Source organism: Triturus cristatus, chromosome 5_1 (genome assembly GCF_964204655.1).
Source record: "Triturus cristatus chromosome 5_1, aTriCri1.1, whole genome shotgun sequence".
Classification (NCBI taxonomy): Eukaryota; Metazoa; Chordata; class Amphibia; order Caudata; family Salamandridae; genus Triturus; species Triturus cristatus.
In genome coordinates, this window is record NC_140587.1 from 362,288,290 (window position 1) to 362,308,781 (window position 20,492).

The window sequence follows — 20,492 nt, forward strand, 5'->3', positions numbered from 1 at the left end:
GAGGCAAGAGCGGTACAGAAAGAGGCGAGAGAGGTGCAGAAAGAGGCAAAAGAAGTGCAGAAGAGGCAAGAGAGGTGCAGAAAGAAGAAAGTGAGGTACAGAAAGAGGCAAATGAGGTGCAGAAAGAGGCAAGATAAGTACAGAAACAGGCAAGAGAAGTACAGAAACAGGCATGTGAGGTTCAGAAAGAGGCAAGAGAGGGACACAATGAGGCAAGAGACGTGCAGAAAGAGGCAAGAACAGTGCAGAAAAAAGCAAGAGAGGTGCAGAAAGAGGCAAGTGAGGTACAGAAAGAAGCAAGAGAGGTGCAGAAAGAAGCAAGATTGGTGCAGAAAGAAGCAAAAGAGGTTTGCGCACCATTAGTACCAATTTAACACCCACATTTAGCAATAAGTAACACATGACCATTTCAGCTTTGCAAAGGGGCTTCCACCACACTTTACCATGTGTTGCTGCATTTTTGGTAACATTCGAGCCGTTTGAGCTAGAAAGAAGTTTTTTTGTTCAAATCTGCATATCAGGTGGCAGATGATGTTTTATGTGGCAAATGTGGAAAATGTTTAACTATGCGAAAATCGGCTTGGCAGAACAGTCGCATTATTCCATTGACCCTCATACTTCTGACTAGGTCCAGAAGTGCACCTCTATGGTTGCTTCTTTTTTTGTGTCTCATTGAGTTTATGGAAACAAGGAAGACTAAACCTGAGGTTACCACTCCACAACACAGACTACCATACCACATAACTACTCTCCATAACACATAATCCCACTCCACATAATTCCTATTCACTAAATACCACAGACTTTGATCCACATAATTTCACTGCACAACATACCACATAATTCCACTACACACATTGTACATCCACTTCACTCCAAAAACATTAGTTAAAATGTTTTCCTTTACAACGCAAATAGCTTTAACTCTTGCAAATGCGAGTCCTATTGCATTGCAAATGCTTGTTTAACTAGTAGTTGCGTTTACAGAGTGGTGGAGAAGGGGGCTGGGCCTTCAGCCAGTGTTCAGGAATTCCACTGCGTAGGACTTACAGGAAGTACCAGGAGGGCTTCTTGGCCCCCTAAGTCCCTCAGGAGTAAAGTGGACTTCATCCCCCAACCAGTAGTGTGCCAGGAGGCGCGTTTGCAGAGTGGTGGAGAAAGGGGTGTGTGGCTTCCGAAGACCTCTTATTAATCCCACTGCGTAGGACTTACTGGAGGTAAAAGGAGTGGTAGTTGGTACCGAAGGACGTCCTTGGGGGAAAACTACCCCTCCTATTACCTCCAGTAAGTCCCACACAGCAGGATTGCTGAGCTGTGATACCAGGCCATGCCCCCTTTGTCCAACACTCTGCAAATGCGTCTAATGTCACGCTCTTGGTTGGGGGATAAAGTCCCCTTTGCTGCTGGTGGTCCTACAGGGCAACTAGCCTACCTGTTACCTCCAGTAAGCCCCACACAGTGGGATTGCTGAGAGGTGGTCACAGGCCAGGTGGTGGTTCCTGGGGCTGCGGGGGTCAGCATGACCCCCGCACTTATTCATTAAAGCCCTGGGGAGGTGGCAGTCCCTGGCGCTGCATGGGGGGGGGGGGCAGGAGCCACCCATACCTTTTATTTTAAAAAAAAGCCCCAGGGAGGTGGCGGTCCCTGGGGATGAGTAGGGCGTAAGAGCCCACCACCACGGTTGTTTTAAAAAAATAAGCCCCAGGGAGGTGTCGGTCACCAGGGCTGCGGGGGGCTGTGTGCCTCCGCATTTCATGACTTTTGCCCTGGGGAGGTTGCAGTCCCCGAGGCAGCGGGGGCATGCTCGGGCCCCGGAATGATAATGTGGCATTGACCCTGGGATTCGGTCCACCCGGGGGCTTAAAACAAATGATGCGCTGGAGACAGCGCTTGGTTTTGTTAAAAAAATTCTGTTGGATTCTCCCACCCAGCACAAATCCCTCCAAAAAAATATATGAGCAGGCCTAGGGGGTCAGGGTGTTTCTGCCCTGCCTCCTTTTCTTGTTTTTAACCCTTTTTTGACCTTTTTTCTTGTGACTCGGTTCAACTATTTCAAAATGTGCATACATTCCATGTACTATTCCAGTCCAATTAACAGTGGGGAAGTGCATATATTTGGGAAGGGGGCAGATTTTTCTCCAGTCTAACAAACATGGGGAAAAATGTATATGTTTGAGGGGGCACATATATTATTCTAAATCCAGTCAAGGACACTTTGGGGAAAAACATTTATTTTTAGTGGGTAGGTTTCCTATTCTTACTTCTGTCCAACAAATACTGTGACACATGCATATGTTAGGGAAGGGTATCAAATTTACTATTATAATTCTAATTGTCTGCCCAACAAACATTTGGGAAAGTACATATGTTGGGGGTTAGGGATTGTAGCTATTAATGCCAGTCCAACAAACCTAGGTAGAACAGCATATATTTGGGGGAGGAGCAGATTTAATATTTTTATTCATGTCCAACAAATATTGGGAAAATGTATATATTTGAGGGATCAGGCTTACTATACCAACTAACTCCAGTGTAACACATATTGATAAAAGTGCACACATTTGGGTGGAGCACATATTTACCAATAGTACTCATTACAACAAACACCGAGCAAAGGACATATATTTGTGGACATCATATTTACTATGCTAACTCCAGTCCAACAAATAGGGTGGTTAGGGGTTAGATTCACTGTTCTAAATCTAGTCAACAAACATTGAAGAAATTCCATATATTTTTGGGGGGTTTCATATTTAATATTCAAACACTGAAGAAAGTTAATATATTTAGGTGGTCAGATTTACGATTTCAAATCTACCCCAATTTAAAAAGGGGAAACTGCATTTATTTAGAGGATCTAATTTACTGTTCTAACTCCAGTTCAACAAGTATTTTGGAAAGTGCATACATGGGGAAGGGCTAACAATAATTAATTCCAACAAAAGTTGTTTATAATATAATACTTCACTCAAACAATAGTTGTTTATAATTCATACTTCTAAAACCCCAACAACACAAATCCCTAACAAAAAACTAATACAATCAGTTATATTTTAAAGCAAAAACATAACCCATGCATAGTTAACAATTAATCATTAAAAACACTGCACACCCAATCTTCCAATAAACCCCTCAACCCAATTTACAAAGTGCAAACAAGTGAATAAACTAACAAATATTTCACCAACAAATGTTTTTAAATTAACATGAAAAATCTAAAAACACACCTAATAATTAATATAATTCCCTAAAACACTACTCACCCATACAAAAAATAAGCCCTGTATCTCAAAAAATAAAATATTTTAAAATAAAAATTCCCTAAAATATAAATATTCAATTAAATATTTAGCAATTATAAAATTCAAATACTGTAAACATTATTTGATATGAATCTTATGTAATTAAAGCACTACCCATGCAAATCCCCAATTAATCACACATCCCAAAAATGAAATACTTTATAAAACACTGCCCATCCAGTCCCCAAATAAACCCTACAATAATAAAGTGTACATTACTATAATATTATTGTAAATTAATTGAATGTAAATGTTTCCTAAAATATAAGTAAAGAAATCAAAACATACATCTATTCATTGTAACTACATACTAAAAATGCTATTATAGTAAATACAATTTTAAACTGTGATATTATTAAGTTAAAAAAAGTACAATTACATTCACAAATTTTGATATTTTTGTAGCCACAACCCCTTGACTACGATAATATAGTCAGACGATACATTACCAATATTCTGGTGGAATACTTCTGAGCCTATGGTTATGTGGTCAGGAACCAAATAAACTATATTATCTTCAGACAGTTTGAAGTTTTATAATCATCTGTGCTCACTAATGTGTCAGAAACTAAATCAGTCTGTATGTTTTAGCCCAATCTTACAGATTTGGTGAATGAGCTGGGATCATTCTTTGGGGAAATGAATGAGAAACTCAGCATGGCGAATGAGCTCTCTCTATCACCTGGCACTAAGTTGTTTGATTCTTGGTCATCACCCAGTGAGAGGTGAGTTCATGGACTTTTCATTGATCTCATTCCAGATGATGAGATCTTGGATCAAGACAAGCAAGTTCTCTGCTCTGCCTGCCTGGCGACAAAGTAAAATAGCTTACTCCTGCCCTGACACTGCTGATGAAGAGTCTTGTTAACCAACCATCATTTGATGTAGTAGTTCCATTTCCACTGAAACATGCTATATTTACCCTTTGCTAAGAAATACCATCTTCTTACACAATGACCAAACAAATGTTAGGTCCATTTATGCTTACTTGCTGGCCAAATGTTTGAACGGTGTGGTGCAGGAGCAGCTGCAATATTATTTTCTGAATATGCCACAGATGGACAACTTTCAATCTAGTGTTTGTTTATGTCTCTGTCCATAATTAGATCTTTTTGATATATGAAAACAAATCTTATCGACTAGAATTCAGGGGCAGCAGCTTGCCTCGTTTTGTTGAAAATGCTAGAGTTCGAGGAACTAGTAATGCTTGGCTGACATCTTTCTTGGCACAGCAGAGCACTCTCACAGTAAATGTGGTACCTATAGGCAGCTGAGCTATAGAGACCTACAAGTATTTGCCCCTTTTCTTTTCAATGAGTGCAAGTTACCACTTTATAAGACAATATGGGCCTCTGGCCTTAAATACCAACTCTAGGCTGATGACAACTAGATAACATTCCATCTACAAGATGGCAGCAGGAGAAAAGAATGGATAGCCACAGCCTCTCAGTAATCTATAAGTGAATGTGAAAAGCAAACAGTCCATAACTATGGGAAAATAGAAGTCGTATTGTTTGGGGTGTCTATGCTATTATCTGTCCCATTGGGTGAGCTTCATGTTATAAGTACTGTAATCAAGAACTTGGGCGTTTACTTGAATGAACAATTATTTAATTCATGCACAGTTAACTGCTACAGTGAAAGGCAATACCTTTCAACCTAGAAAGGCAAATTATGTTGTACCATATCTTGGTAATTAGACACAGCTGTTCTCCTTTAAACCGTCTGGATTATGCAAATATACTTTATTCTGGATGCATTGCCACACATTTCCAAAGGCTCCAAAGATCCAAACTGAGGTACAGGAATCATGCAAAGGGTGAACATAAAAGGTGCACATGTTTCACATGGTAAACTGGCTTCTAATGAAACAGAGAATTGACTTTAATATTGTCCTAAAATAAATTTGTTGTAAAATTACCTGATTAGGCTTATTTTGTATTGGGTCAACACAGCAAGGTCTGGTGGTATGTTTCTTGCCACTCTGGGGATTTCTCTATGGAACGTCACCAGCCCACCCCATCTCATTGATAATTTCACCGGCAATTTAAAAATGCCCTGAAGAATTGTTTGTTAAGCAAGCAACGTTTATGAAGAGCCTACTAGAATGAACAGTGGGTACTGCAGAGTCCCACGCTTTGAAGTGACCACTAGGCTGTAGGAAGCATGGTACATAAAATGCCTTTAACATTTGCTCAAATAAAACATGATATGCCTCTTCTGTATAAATTATGTATTGGGAACATAATACAAATTATTTCAAATGAATAAAGGACAAAAGAGAAATTTGAATAATTAACAGCAATTCTCATTCGTTTGAACCTTCTTGCTCCCGTCATGGTACATATCAGGCACTTGTCTTTTACTGACAATTCTTGGCAGACACATTGCCTGCTTTTGCAACACCACTACAGCAAAGCTTAAAAGTATCCAGTGCCTAGGAACAGTCATGCTTACTAACGTGGATGCTGTCGCCTTTAGCAGCAAACCAGATTTTGAGTTACTGATCTTTTGTTGCCCATGATTTGGCCAGCTCATGCCTCTCAGGACCTAATTACGAGTTTGGCGGTGCGGCGCCATGACTGCCCAGCCGCAGCACTGCCAAACCCAAGTCCGGCCTCCCACCAGATTACGAGTGTAATTTTTGTCTGGAGGATTTGTTTTGACATTCCCACGACGGTGCCCTGAAAATGGGCAAACACAATGGGAACACCAAAAACTGTTCCTGCACACGGCATGGACTAAAATCCATGCCATGCAAGAACTGGGTGCATGCTCACAGGGGGGCTCATGTTTTGCCCTCCTGAATGCACCTCATGGCGCAGAGGCACAAGGGGGCCCTGTGGGGCTTCCTTTGTTTCCTCTGCCACAGTTTTCATGGAGGAGGATCCGCCATGAAAACCGTGGTGGAGAGGAAACTCGTAATATGCTTGGCGAGACAGCGGTGGCCCTGCCTAGCATATTGTGGCATCCTGACCACCAGGAAACAGTGGTTCCCTGGCGGCTGCGGTGGCGCAATGGCGGTCCGACCGCTGTAATCGTAATACGTCTGCCGCGCTCCCACAAGTCTGGCATTCCATGGACCGCCAGACTCATAATTAGGCCCTAAGTGTAGACACTGTGCATTTAATTTGCTGACCAATAGATGTGTAGCTTATCAATTATTTGATGTCTCAGTGATACCTTGGTTTCCTGTTTCGATCAGGACATGTTCCCAGTATGGGAGCTATAATAAAGCATGCATTTTTATGCAGCGTGTCAGCCTGGAAAATATTTAACAGGCTCACACCTATATTCATGTTCAAATAGAGGTACAAATGGAAAACTAAGAAGTGGTTCACATATTCCTATTGTGCTACACAAAAATTGTCCTTTAAAGAAAAGAAATTAACTGATTTTGCTACATAATGTTACGCCAATGGTATTCATTAGTCAATATCCATAAACCTTACACTACATCAAATCGAAAATTAAGAGTTCATTATGGCTCACATACAGAAAAGTACAATTTTGGGTATTGTGATATAAATTAATTGTCCAATTATGGTAATTGCTGAATATGAGGAGAAAGTTGCCAAATATAATAATAGGTTGCACCTTTTTAGAAGTAAAAATAAATTTTAAATGACTTGTAACAACTTATCAGTCTATCATAACTGTAGTATGTTCATAATAAGGCTTCTTTATGTGTTTACTGCTATGCAGTTTCCATTTTATATCTTATAATCTATTTTCAGCAACCTGTAATGACTTATTGCATTGACTTACACATCATTTCATTGTTCAAATTCATAATTATAGATACATATTGATAGGTGGGATAAGCCTTACTTTGGTGTCATCGACGTTCAGGAGCATTAATCGTAGTTTCTGAGGGCTGGTGCTTGTGAAAAAAATATCAAAATGTTTGCCGCTTGCTACAATGCTGTGAAACAAAGAAACTCTCTTCTGACACGTGTATCCTGAGCACCAGCCGTGGTCCTGTGGACCTACAAGAAAATACACAGTGAGATATTAAAACACTTGTAGGCCACTGACAAGTGCTACACTACATGCAGATGCCCCAAAGTGTTTTACAATGTAAGGACTCAATTGCATCTAGGAAATCGAAAATGGTTGCACTCTTATCATAGGGATTGTGTTAGGATTTAAGTTACTTGGATAAAAAGCGTAATTTTGCCACCACTGCAGTGACAAACAGGAAGCATGATGCTGTTAAGGCTTGTCTAATGTTGCTTTTCTAATAGAATGATAGTAAGAATGAAAGACTAACTGATTGATAAAGACTTTGGGTCAAGCAGGGACACCCCTCTGACTGAGGCCACCAAAGTACTTTACTTGGATTGTAGGCTGTGGCATGAAACCTTAAAGTGAGCAAGTACGCAGGAGCACATGCTTGCTGCTTGCCCTCTCTTCTCCTGTTTCTCCTAAATATTTATAGTTGTAACATTAACCTTTTGAGGCCAGTCGTCTTCCTAGGCAATCCCATGCCTATATCTTTATAAGAAAAACATTACCGGACTATGAGAATACCAGGCATTTACACTCTACTGAAGAGAGTAGAAGTAAGGTAAAGATGTATAGGATAGACCAAGTGACATTGATCATAACAGAGCAGTGCATCTGAGGCTGGGGAACAAAGGTGTATGGTATACAGATGTTTTAAATAAGGGTGTTGTGCTTGTTCGCGAGGGGGCACAGGAGGGTCAGGTATCACTGTTTATGAGTGGTTAAGTATCATTGATTGGGGAAAGAGGATGCATAAGAACTCAGGACTTTAAGGAAGGACACCGTTGAGCTAAGATCAAGAACTGCTCTAAGTAGGAAGCTATATACAACTGTTTTATGGCAGTGGTTATACATTTGTGCTCTGGGGGAGAGAAATCATAGACATTCGTTTTCGTAGTGTGGAAAAGGACTCTTTTTTGGTATATTTTGGTATGCATAGGAAATGCCAGGAGTACTGGAGGGAAGGAAGGTGCTCTTGTGGTTAGATTGTTGTAAATATTTGCTATTAATGTGTGGGATCAAAGAGAGGCAAAAAAGTGTTTTGGCACATTTATGCTGGAGAATAAAGGAGAGGGTGCACATTATTTTTGGGGAAGTGCAGGAGAAAGTAAGTTTTCTGACAGTGCTGCAGAGGCCTATGTTTTTAGTTTTGCTTATTAGTGAGAGGTTGTGTACTTTTATGGGTAAATGCTGCAAAGACAGAATATTCTTTTTTTCTAAGATGCTGCATGAAAGACAGGATTATCTAGCTTGACAAGGAAAGGCTTAAGATGCACCAGACAGTTATGAGATGATACACAAAAGCCCAATTTACGAATAGGTCAGATACATCTATACGGGAGAATCTAAGGCTTCCAGAGACCTTGTTATAACTGATGTGAGAGGAAGCATGATACAGTGAGTCCTAGGAAAGTCCTCATCTGAGTCTAGGCTTTGATAACCTCCCAATCCATGATGATGTGACTCTTAGGCATTTAATATGATTGGACTGGTTAATTGTGATGCGTGGTAACTTATTTTCTGGCACGTATCACAATTTGGAGTTTAGCAGCTAATACTGCCCAATAATTACCAGGCCCCATGAATTTCGGGGCATTAAGCACCAAAATTCACGTTAGTCACCAATATTGTGGATACATTTGGAATTTGTAGTTTTTTGTTGAACCCAATGAATTTCAATTTAGCGAAGGGAGATTTTATAGCACCTGGTGAATCAGCCCAAACACCTGGCTACACATAATGAAGGCATCAGTTGTAGAGACTGCATGTTCTACTACCACCAGGTGGCTGAGTTATACGACAGATCTCCTCTCTGTTTGTCTTCAGATGACCTTGATTGGCCTGCCGTGCAGTGCTTGAGGCAGTTTCTCAACACACAGCAGATGGTTCCTCCAACTGGAGCTGTAAAGAGCATTGTCATCCAAATAGCTGGCAGTGAAGCCTTCCATCATGCCAAGAACTGGTTAGTAGGACTACTTTTAAGTAAATATAACATCAGATTAAACTGAAAGTAGATATGCGGGATCAACAATGTTCTTATTTTGTATTTCTAACCAGAGCAATCTACCAGTTCTGTCAATTTTGTAATTGAGTTAAAAAACTTTGGAGAATCCATGGTTCTAGAAACTCTTTTCGGATGGGTTTTTGTACCAAAAAGACTGGACGGCATCTTCAGCTATTGATGTGTCCTCCTTAATGCTAGTTCTAACCTTATCTGACAGTCAATAGATTTGTTTAGACAAACATGCTGCCACTTGTATTAAGAAATATATGTAATGATGTGTGCACAAAGATAATGGTTTCATATACTATACACAAATAGTTGAGCTTTGACTGTGCTGTGATTTGGTGTCACTGCTCTCACATTAAGGTGAGTATCACCAGTACTTTGGCTAACGGCCTGCCTAAGTCGAGGCATACTAAAAGTCCTGACACAATGTCAAAATAGGCTAATAATTGGCGATATCTTACACCTCGACTTTTCTTTCAACACACTTGTATAAGCTTTATTTATGCTATTGACACAAAAACTGGTGGGCCCTGATATCATAGAAAAAAGTCAGAAAACTGACGAGCCACTTGTTTGCAGTTTTTCTATTGTTTTGTCAATTTACATGAGATAATCATTGAGCCTCTCTTCTATTTGTTGTCCAGCCCGGGAGGGGTCAACCTGTCACTGCTCATATCACAATGACATATTATGAGGTTTAAGGCAGTTAACAGATATAACACTGTGGTGTTGTTGCAGACTTTTAAGACCACACGAGGTAACTCACCTTGGTAACCTTTTCCAGCTCTATGTAAAGCATAGTTCACTTATCTTGGAGAGCGGGGTACTTTACAGACACCCTCACCTATACCTTGTACAAGGTCTGGTTCTTAGTGTGCCTTTCTAGTTGTACAATCTCTTGCTTATTTTATGATTGGTAATGTGTAATTTTGGATTCGAAATCCAACACATGGTCTATTATGCAAGGTTAGGATTTAAAGTGATTTTTCTCCAGCACTCCTGCAAGACTTAGATGACCTCTGAGGTTGCCCAGAGGCACAACAGGGTTAAATTTTATTCATTACTGTTTCTCATCCCATAAGCAGCAGCGGCCGGCACAGGTAAACGTGGTGGGGTGGGGCAAGGAGGGGGCAGGGTAGGGTGGGAGAAGGGGGGAAGTTGGAATACGACGGAGTAGGTATAATTACATAAACAAATAATACATATTCCGTCGTATGTCGATTTCCCCCCTGCCACGCCCTGCCCCTCCGCGCTTACCTGTGCCGGCTGCCACCCATAAGTACTCTTACACTCTCCAGATCTGTCTTTTGGGGTATTTCCAATCTCTTAACAAGCCTGTTAATGTCTGGGTGAAATGAAGTAGGCAGCACATAAGTTACATAAGTTACACTACACTCTACCCACATAGCCATCATGAAGACTGACAGAAAGTGAGATTATCTGTCAAAGAGCCATCTTCAAGGGGATTCCTACAATGGAAAAATATAAAGGAGTGTTATAATTATACTTGGTAATATACTTGGTAATAGGCCTGAGGGCAGGATCTCAGGTAATATTATGCCAGCAGATCTCAGGGATCTGCCAATGCCTCTAAACACTGTCCCCAGAGCTAGTATTGTAAAGAGGGTTCCCTTGATTGTTTACCTTCATAACCTACCACTAGCTTGGCAAGTTGGACAGGATGTGCAAAAGAATTGTTAGTATTTGTACTTTCCATTATGAATTTCTAGGATTCAACTTCCAGCATGTTGTGGTTTGCAAAAAAACTCAGCATGCTCGGGCTCCTTCTCTGTAGTGAAAATGTTGTCGCCTGACTCAGGGACTTATTCCTATGGAAAAAGTACTTTTAGTATACTCCTGAGCATCATGGCGTGCTAACTGGTCACTAATACTCAGGGAAGCCACACCAGGAGACCTCTGATTGGCTGACTGCACCTGAGTATCAGGAGCAGTCCATTCAGATTTTGACAAATCATTGCCCAACAAACAGTTTACAGACATGGAGTGGCTAACAGGTCCCTTTCTATCATCAGAAAACCCTTAATTCCAGTGAAGGCTGTGCTACTAGTCTTATTCAGACTTCATTGTGGAAACTGACAATTGTATGACATTTTCAATGGAAGTATTGCTCTGGAATATCTGTTTTTTATCTACTACGATCTGGCAGTCTAGTGTATTCTGCACAAGCTATAACTTTGCTTTGGAGCCCAGAAAGGGAGGGAGCTTCTTTGCGCAAGTACACATGCCATCTTTTAGGTGCAGAATTATGTTAGTCCCTGAGGTCCTCCCTCAGACTCTACCTCATACTTCCTTGAGGCGTTACTGGCTCACACTCCCCTTATTAGCCATATCTTTGGAGCCTTCAGAAAACTACATTTTGTTTGCATCTTTGCTTTTAATTCACTTTGGTTAAGTTGGTGTTGGCCTGACCTACTCTACTTATGGACTACGCTATATGCTCCTAAGCAACCAAGTTTCATGAAAGTCCATAAGTGAATACACTGTTACTGTTCATCCAAGCATTCATTAACTCTCCTGGAATCTTCCAAGCTGTTTATTCAGATATCAACCCATACTTTCTAGTTAGAGCATCCTTAGTGGATATGCATTGCCTGCCATTTCCGGCTTCTGTTTTCAAAATAGCACCACTGGCATCTGAGGTAATCTCTCCAACACTATGGACTCGCTAATATTCTGCTTACTAGTTCAAGTAACTACACCTATCAACTATCTTCAGCCACATATGTCCTATCAATATCATTACAAGCTGCATCTTCTTCTGGAAGGTGGGGTTTATATTTTATCAGGCTTAAAGCTCCACTTCCACAATTGCTACAGCCATCAGGTGAGCCATCAGCAGAGCTTAGATCTGAGTTAATATGAACCTTCAGCGCCATCCTCTTCAAGCTATCTGCATGAGACAGGCAAGTCATTTTTCCTTGCAGAACTACATATTCTTGGGACCTTTCTTGGCAAGTTGAAACTCCAGTAAGTCCTATTGTAGAGGTACTGAATCTTACATGGAAATGTTTCTGGGAAGACTGAAAAGTTGGACATCCTCTTCCTTGTTTCTCTCTATCCAACTTCTCATATGCTGGGCCCACTTCTTTCCTAAGAAGAGACCTTTTAGCGTGAACATTTCTCTCATGCCTCTGACTGACAGACAAGACAAGCAAAACAGATCAACCACCATGCTTACAAATATCCAAATGTGAGAAACTGGTATTTTGGCGGTGTCCTGTAGTCAATTCCACAGAGATAAAGATATTTCTTTAATGGTTCTTAGGCATATCCATGATAGCAGCACAGTTAGGAAATAAGGAGTGGAGATTTGCATTACATCTTTACATTAAAAAGATAACAACTGAACAAGACACAAATAAATGGTATAGAAGGTTGTGCAAGGATTCAACAATAGTGATGGGGATATGTCAATAGAAATAAATGAAAGCAAAGTGGGTGAAAAGTTCATAAAAGCGACATGTCATGCAAAGCCATGAAATGGCACAGATCCTGTGTGTAAATATTTTAAAGTTTCCGCTCTATATTGTTCTATGAAACTGGGTAACTTGGACTATCTAGTTTGGTGCTCCTAGTTTTTGAGGTATTTTTCAAACCCGGTTTGCACAATGTACTTTATTTTTTACATAAGTAATTGGAACTCTTTGCTGATCTACACTTCAATAGGGCATAACTTCTGTAAATTCCGAATATGATAAGTATATCTATGAACGGGACTTGTAAACTACCCTGTTATTAAGTTTTATGCATTGGTGTAATATGATATATTTCAATGTTATGTATTGATGAATTGAAAAATGTATGTGATATTTCTGTAGTAATTTGTTTCTTAGAAATAAAATATTTGACCGATTGACTAAAGGATAAAAGGGATCTTATACCTTCTTTCTTGCAAGGCTTTCAGTTTGAATATTGACTGGCCCAGCAGAAGAGGATTATTGGGGCTTATCAATACGATTTCAGGGGATTTGAAGTTACTGCCTCAGAGTCTTCAAACTTTAGCCCGAAGAAATTGACATGTCTAATGGGAAGGTGCCAAACAGACTGTGGGCTGAACCATGGTACTCTACTTACTGATGCAATATTAACCATGCAGTAGATTTAGCCAATAACAATCAGCTTGAATCTCTGGCCTCAAAACATCAAACCCATGTTTTGAAGTTATCACACAGCAAGCATGGTTGTTACAGAAACCTCCAACTTCAGCGTTTCAGTGATCAGAACACCCTCTGGCTCCAGGATCTTTACAGTTTTTAAGACCACATGTTATTGTTAATCAAGAGAGCTGTGAGGTGAAAGTAGGACACGCAGCCAGATGTGTAAAAAGGTGTCAAAATAACTCAGGAACAATTGTGCTTCTCATAGGTCACTGCATTTGGAATAAGCACATAATATCCAATTTTTCAAAGGTCCCAAAAATAAGTCTAAAGGCAGGTGTGGAGTTTTTAAGGCAAATTGCACTTGGGACAAATGTTTGGCGTTGATGGCATTTATCAAAATTGAGATACATATAATTCGATAGTGAGCTATGTTTTATTTAACAGAGGTCAGCAGCATAGCTTTCAGAGTTTCAGTGTGTCCATCATGATCACTGGCAAGGAAGAAATTGTGGTGATGATTTACACCATACAGATTTATGTAACTGATCCTCAGCAACAATGCATTAATAACACTACTGACTTAAAAGGAGTGAGATATTCAGATTTGCACAGTTCTTGTCAAAGTCAAGATTGGCCTATAATAGTAGAGCTATACTGAGCAGACAAAGGTATGCTGTTTTTACAGTGAAAATGTCTTTGAAAGTAGCTCCCAGCTGATTTTAAGACCCATCTACTGCTTTGCTGCTGAAAAACACTTGTGCAGCTGCAATGCTTCCTCAAGTACATTTGAGAGAGTACAGTGTAGGAGAGTTATGATGGGTTTCAGTTGGTGTCATGTTGCTGTGTAGGTAGAGTGGACAAAGATTGAGTTTCAGGCCTCAACCTTGGCTGGACTGGGAACTTCACACCAGATGTGACTGGGAAAAATAGCTGAAGGTTGTGCAGAGTACACTTATAAGATATAAGCGATGTGGAAGAGAAACATCTCTGGCATTGAAATTTATGATATCTTGGTCGAGGGTGCGGTAAGTGTGCACAACGTATGCATCTTGCCCAAAACATCATTTTGTGAGAAAATTTGCAAAATCTAGGACTGCATACCATTTTGGTATTACCACTTGTAAATCATTATATTCGGCACCGATCAGTAAAATTAGCTTTGGAGTCATACAATCAAACAATCAAAATCTTCCTAAATGGTATTTCTATAAATAAAATCATACATCATAGTTTTGACTTAAATTATTTCAATATGTCATAGTTGCTTCCATACCATTGATAAGATCAATGTAACCATCACCCAGTACAGCCACTGGTGATAATCTTCTGGTCTCTGTATCAGAATCAAGGCTCTCAATAACCAGCATCTCATAATCAAGTCCTGTGCACCTGTAGCTTTCCCAGGCTGACATTAAGGTGCATGCAGAATCTCTGATGATACCTAGAAAATAGACACATATTCAAGAATTATAAAAAAATGATACAAAGTCATAGTCAACACTGAGATCTACCTCAGAACCAAAGGGTAAGGATACACAGCACCTGGATCACTTATTATTATTTATGCACTATGAGGCCCAAATGATTCCTTGACCTAATGTATACCTCCACATTCCAGATAATAATAGCGGACAGGCATTTAGCTGATTTGCAAAAGTATTACATCTACATTTTGAAGTTATACCCCAACCACTCGCCTTGAGTTTTGTTGTACGGGTGGTCCTGAAGAAGGTGGTTTAAAAGTGATAATACCCACTGAAACATGCGTTGACCTGGATGTGTGAGACCCGACCCACAACACTGTCATGGAGACTGTAAAACATCTGTCTTTTTGGTGACCATAATAGTGTATGCGATCTTGGGAGGGTATGGTATGGTTTGCTGAATAAATGAGTACGTATGTTGGTGTGAGAGGCCTGTATGCAAGTGTGGTCAATTTGTAGAGGTCATACATGAATGACATAGAGAGCATTGTTTATGTCAAAAAAACAATTCCTATGCTGATCTTTTTTTTTTTTTATATTTATATTTTTATTGAGAGTTCATAGGCACAAAAAAGGCATTACAGGGCTCTTCAGACGTAAAGATTAACATCAAGAATTAGGAATTCGAGAGATATAAATACATGTAATTATAATCAATTCATTATAGCATAGCAGCAATATAAATACATAAGCAATATATTAAACATCAGCAACCATTTTAGTGAATAAAGTGCATAGTGGGGTAAGTAAATAGAGAGAAAAAAGAAAAAAAAAAGGAAAAGGATTCTGCTGTGGGTTTCACATCTTATAAAACCTGTCAGAACATATGGAATGGAAAATGCCATTTTCATAGCAGAGAGTGTCAATCCATTTAGCTATCGAACGTGCTCCAGTGCTTATGATAACTCCTGAGTGCTCCTGCTCTTAACGCATAATTTCTTTCCCTACCCTGGATCCAAAGTAGTTTAGCTTTCCATGCTTGAAAAGTTGGAGCTTTCTCTGATTTCCATAGTTGTAGGATTAGAGATCTAGCTATTAATGATGCTATAAACAAAGCCTCATCGTGTGGAGTAGGGCTCGGAGAGCAGCCTAATACTGCTATTGATATATTAATCAGGATATTGGCTTTGATCGTAATAGAGAGGTAATTTCCTATTTCTTCCCAAAATTCCGATATTTTTGGGCATTCCCAAACGATGTGACTCCAGGTACCCTTCTCTACGCATCGAAAGCACTCATCTTCAACCAGGGGGTAGATTTTGTGGAGAAATGAGGGAGTTCTATAAATAAGCCATTTACTATAAAATTGCATACGTTGAAAGTTCTCACTGCGGACATTTTTTTAATTACATTTATTAATTTTATCCCATGTTGGTTTGCTAATTTCAATGTCTTCCCTCTTTTTCCACCTATCTCTGACTTTAGTAAATACCTCGATTGTATTATCCTCTTTTAATACTTTAATCCACTTACTAATTTTCTTTAATGAGGGGTTGTTTAATGCTCTTGATACATCTCTTTTGTAAAATAAATTAGCTATATCGCAATGTCTAAGCTCCGTGTGTAACATACAAAAAGACCATTGCAGGATTGTGCTCGGGTGATGGATTTGACTAAAAACTTCTTCCCATGTTTTCCATCTATTTCCCACAAGAAAGTCCTCTATTATCTCGAAGCCATTCTCACCCCAAAGTCTCGCTGTGTTAATATCCAAGCAACCCCTTCGCCAAAACTAAAATTAGTTAACATTGTTGAGCTGCTTAAGTTGAAAATACCATACAATGACAGGAGCTGGGTTTTAATTTTAAATATCCATTGGAGAAACTTATAGCGGACTTTCTTTGGATATTTCGTAATTCTGACAGGGTCCGTTATTTTAGATTCCAGCAGCATCCTCTTCATAAAAAAAATACCTGCCATGTAATCATTTAGGAAAAAAAATCTAAAACTGTGGTGTGCAAAAGTAGCATAATAATAATCTCTAATATTTGAGAGGGACAGTCCTCCTTGCGTTGTTGGAAGATATAAAGTGCTAAGTGCTAATCTTGGAATTTTTTTAATCCAAAGAAAAGAGGAAAACAAAGCATCCACTTTTTTAAAAAAAGAAACCTGGATTGGGCAAGGGGCAGCACTGAAAAGAAAATTGAAAAGAGGTAGAATTGAAATACGTATTAAAGCAACCCGGCCCATTAAGGAAAGTGGCAGTAAATTCCAACGATCAAGGTGGGACCCAACCTTTTTTAACAGAGGTATATAATTTAATGAATATAGATCTTCCAAATTATCCGAGATAAGTATTCCTAGATATCTCTTTGGGCATAGGTTATAGTTCTGCCTAAATTCCGGCAATAAAGTGTCAACAGTGCAATTAAGTAAAATTATTTCAGTCTTATTAACATTTATCTTGTAACCTCCCAGTTTTTGAAAATCAGAAAATATTTTTAAAATTTTCACTTGACTTGCAGGCTTTGAATCTAAAAAGAGGGCAATGTCATCGGCATAAAGTTTAATATTTGTCATTCCGACTACTGGTACTGTATCGGACACTATGCCCTTAATTGCAATGGCTAGAGGTTCAATAAAAAGAGCAAATAAAATTGGCGACAGGGGACACCCTTGCCGTGTACCTCTGCTAACATGGGATGTCCCGACATTGCAATTATTGATAATGATGTGTGCCCTAGAATTAATATAGAGTTGTTTTAAAAGAAAGATAAAAGCCTGCGGAAAATCGAAACTGTGCAAAATAGCAAAGAGACAGTCCCAAGACACCAGATCGAAAGCTTTTTCAGCATCAAGGAACCAAATTTGTGCTTTCACCTTGTTAATATTTAAATAATCCAGTGCCTCAAGTAAAAATCTTGTATTTGTATGGAGGTGTCTTCCTGTTATAAAACCACACCGATCCGGGCCTATAAGAGGCCCTATTATTTTACTCAGCCGGTTCATTAAAAGTTTCGTAAAAATCTTATAATCTATATTTAAAAGATTTATGGGCCTATACGAGTTTGAATTTTCCTTGTCCTTTCCTTTTTTTAAAATACTGACCACAACTGCCGAATGAAAGCTTTCTGGGGGGGGCCCCCCTTGTATTAAATAATTGGCCAAAAGGAGGAGTTCTTTGCGCAAAGTCCCCTCAAATTTTTTAAAGAATTCGGCGGGGAGTCCATCATCCCCATTTCCCTTACCATTGGGTAGGGAAGAGATTACCTCATCTAGTTCTAACCTTGTAAAGTCTTTGATCAAGAAATGTTTATCTTCGTGAGCTAATTTAGAGAGTGATTCTAAGAACGCAGAAATAGTTTCAAGTGCAGCCGGTTCAGTAGCTTGATATACTTCCTTATAGTGATTTAGAAAAATCTCACCAATGGAAGCTGTGGTTTTTACCTGAACATTAGTGACAGGGTTCATTAGTCTCTCAATCCTATTGCGTACTTGATTTTCTTTAGCTTGCCAGGCTAAAAGTTTACCTGCATACTCACTCTCCTCATATATCCTCTGGGCATGGAAATTACTATTAACATTACCCAGGTCGTAATAATAATCTTTCATTTTATTCTTTGCCTCAAGGAGTTTTTGTCCAGAGTAAAGAGATCTTGTCCTATAATGTTCTTGAGATGCCTGCGTAACATTTACTTGTAGGTTTAACTTAACCTCCCTTCTTGCCTTCTGCTTTGGGATTTCTTTAGATGCAATTATTCCACGCAAGGTGGCCTTAAAGGCATCCCAAGTCACGTTAAGTGGAGCTGTACCTTTATTCCTTGGAAAGAACTCACAGATCTCATCCTCAATATCCGCGCACCATTGTGTATCCAATAAGTTATGCTTATTAAAATACCATCTCATAGGTGGTTTAAATTCTTGCCTTCCAACTTTTAACTCCATGGAAATTGCTGTATGGTCGGAAAATACGTTTATTAAATGAACACATTTGTGTACCTCTAACCCGTATGATGTTAAAAAAAAGTCTAACCTGGACGCTGAATTATATTTTGCTGACTAGCAAGAATAGACACGTCCAAACGTATTACATGATCGCCAATAGTCAACAACGTCAAGATCTAACTTGCAACTCTGTAGGGCGATGGCCACTTGGGGTTTATTCTGGCGCCTATCTTTTTTTGAAGAATCAACTAAAGGGTTCTGTAAAAAGTTGAAATCCCCACCCCATATTATTTGCCCAGGTAATCCTGTTAATGCTTGCTTCAATTGTAAAATTGGCAGAGGGTCGTCTATAACTGAAGCGTAAATTGTAACTAATATTATATTTACATGGTTAAATTTACCATGTAAAAGTGCCCATCTGCCACTAGGGTCAAAGAGTGTACCTTCCAAAATAAAGCTTACATGTCTTCCTATTAGAATGCAAACCCCTCTCTGTGCAAGTCCAGCTATAGAGGAGATTTTATGGCTGGCCCAGCCCTTGAAAATGTTGTCAAATTCGGTCTGGGTTCTATGATGGGTTTCTTGTAAGAAAATAACATCTGGGTTCAGGCTCTTTAGCCAACACTCAATAGCAATTTTTTTACGGGGGTTATTCAGACCGTTTACATTAAAAGAGACAAACTTCAATGTATTCCTCATCCCTCAGTAGATGTGCAAATACGCGAATCTGAGCATTTGTGCAAACATAGCAGTTAAAATAAGGAGGAAAAACAAACTTCATTGTATTACTCATCTCCCATTAGTAGTACAAATATGCAAAAAACAGTACTTCGATAATCCAAATAGCAGCAAATAAACAGATAGTCCAAGCAATTGTGCAAACATAGCAGTTAGAATAAAGAGGAATAAACACCTTATGTGCAAATACGCAATTTTCATAGTTCATAGTTCGTTAGACTTAGTACTATATTATTTAAAGTGCCAACAACAACAAAAAACACACCACTAGGTAGAACGCTACTGCTATCCATTCCTAAATGTTCCATTCCCTTCTGTAGTGCCAATTTGTCAAACATTTTCCTAGTATATTAACTCTCTTTTTCTCCCCTGCGACACCACCATGTGCCCCCCCCAACCCTCCTCTCCTCCCCTAAAGAGGACGGTAACCTCCCTTGGCCCACTTCCATCCCTCTTTGTGTCTTGTCCTTCTGTGTGGATGCCATCTTGTTGCATCCTTGTGTGCTTCCTGTCCCTACTAGGGCCCGAGAGGAAGAGAGAAGAGAGACGAGAAAAAAAGAACAAAACAAAAAACAAAAAAAACAAAAAAAATTCTCTATCTCCCTCCCCATCCTCCCCACCCCACCCTCCCCCCTCCCTCATTTGTTTACCTAGAGACTATGTAGCAAGACCTTCGAGGAACATCTGGGCTTCTTGTAAGTCCGTAAAGATAAAGAACCTCCCCTTAGCTAACACCTTCAATTTAGACTGTTGCACAATCATAGCCTGAGCTCCTTTGGCTTTAATAGGATCAATCATCTTGACAAAGTCCTTGCGCCTGTGAGCAGACGCTGCTGACATATCCGAGAAAATTCGAAAATTGTTTACTCCGTCTACATTAAATGTCCTCTTCGCAAATGCGGTGTTGAGAATTTTCTCTTTAATCCTATAGTCTGAAAAGTTC

At 39.5% G+C, this 20,492-nt stretch overlaps 1 protein-coding gene across 1 annotated transcript in view; it reads right to left on the reverse strand.

Moving 5' to 3' along the window:
• LOC146830893 (fibrocystin-L-like) overlaps nucleotides 1-20,492 on the reverse strand; it is a 533,569-nt gene that overhangs the window by 49,615 nt on the left and 463,462 nt on the right. The window contains exons 71-72 of the mRNA XM_085603812.1: nucleotides 14,716-14,883; nucleotides 7,134-7,291 (exon numbers count right to left, since the gene is read on the reverse strand). Coding sequence (XP_085459938.1) covers nucleotides 7,134-7,291; nucleotides 14,716-14,883 — 326 coding nt within the window. The remainder of the gene's footprint in view (nucleotides 1-7,133; nucleotides 7,292-14,715; nucleotides 14,884-20,492) is intronic.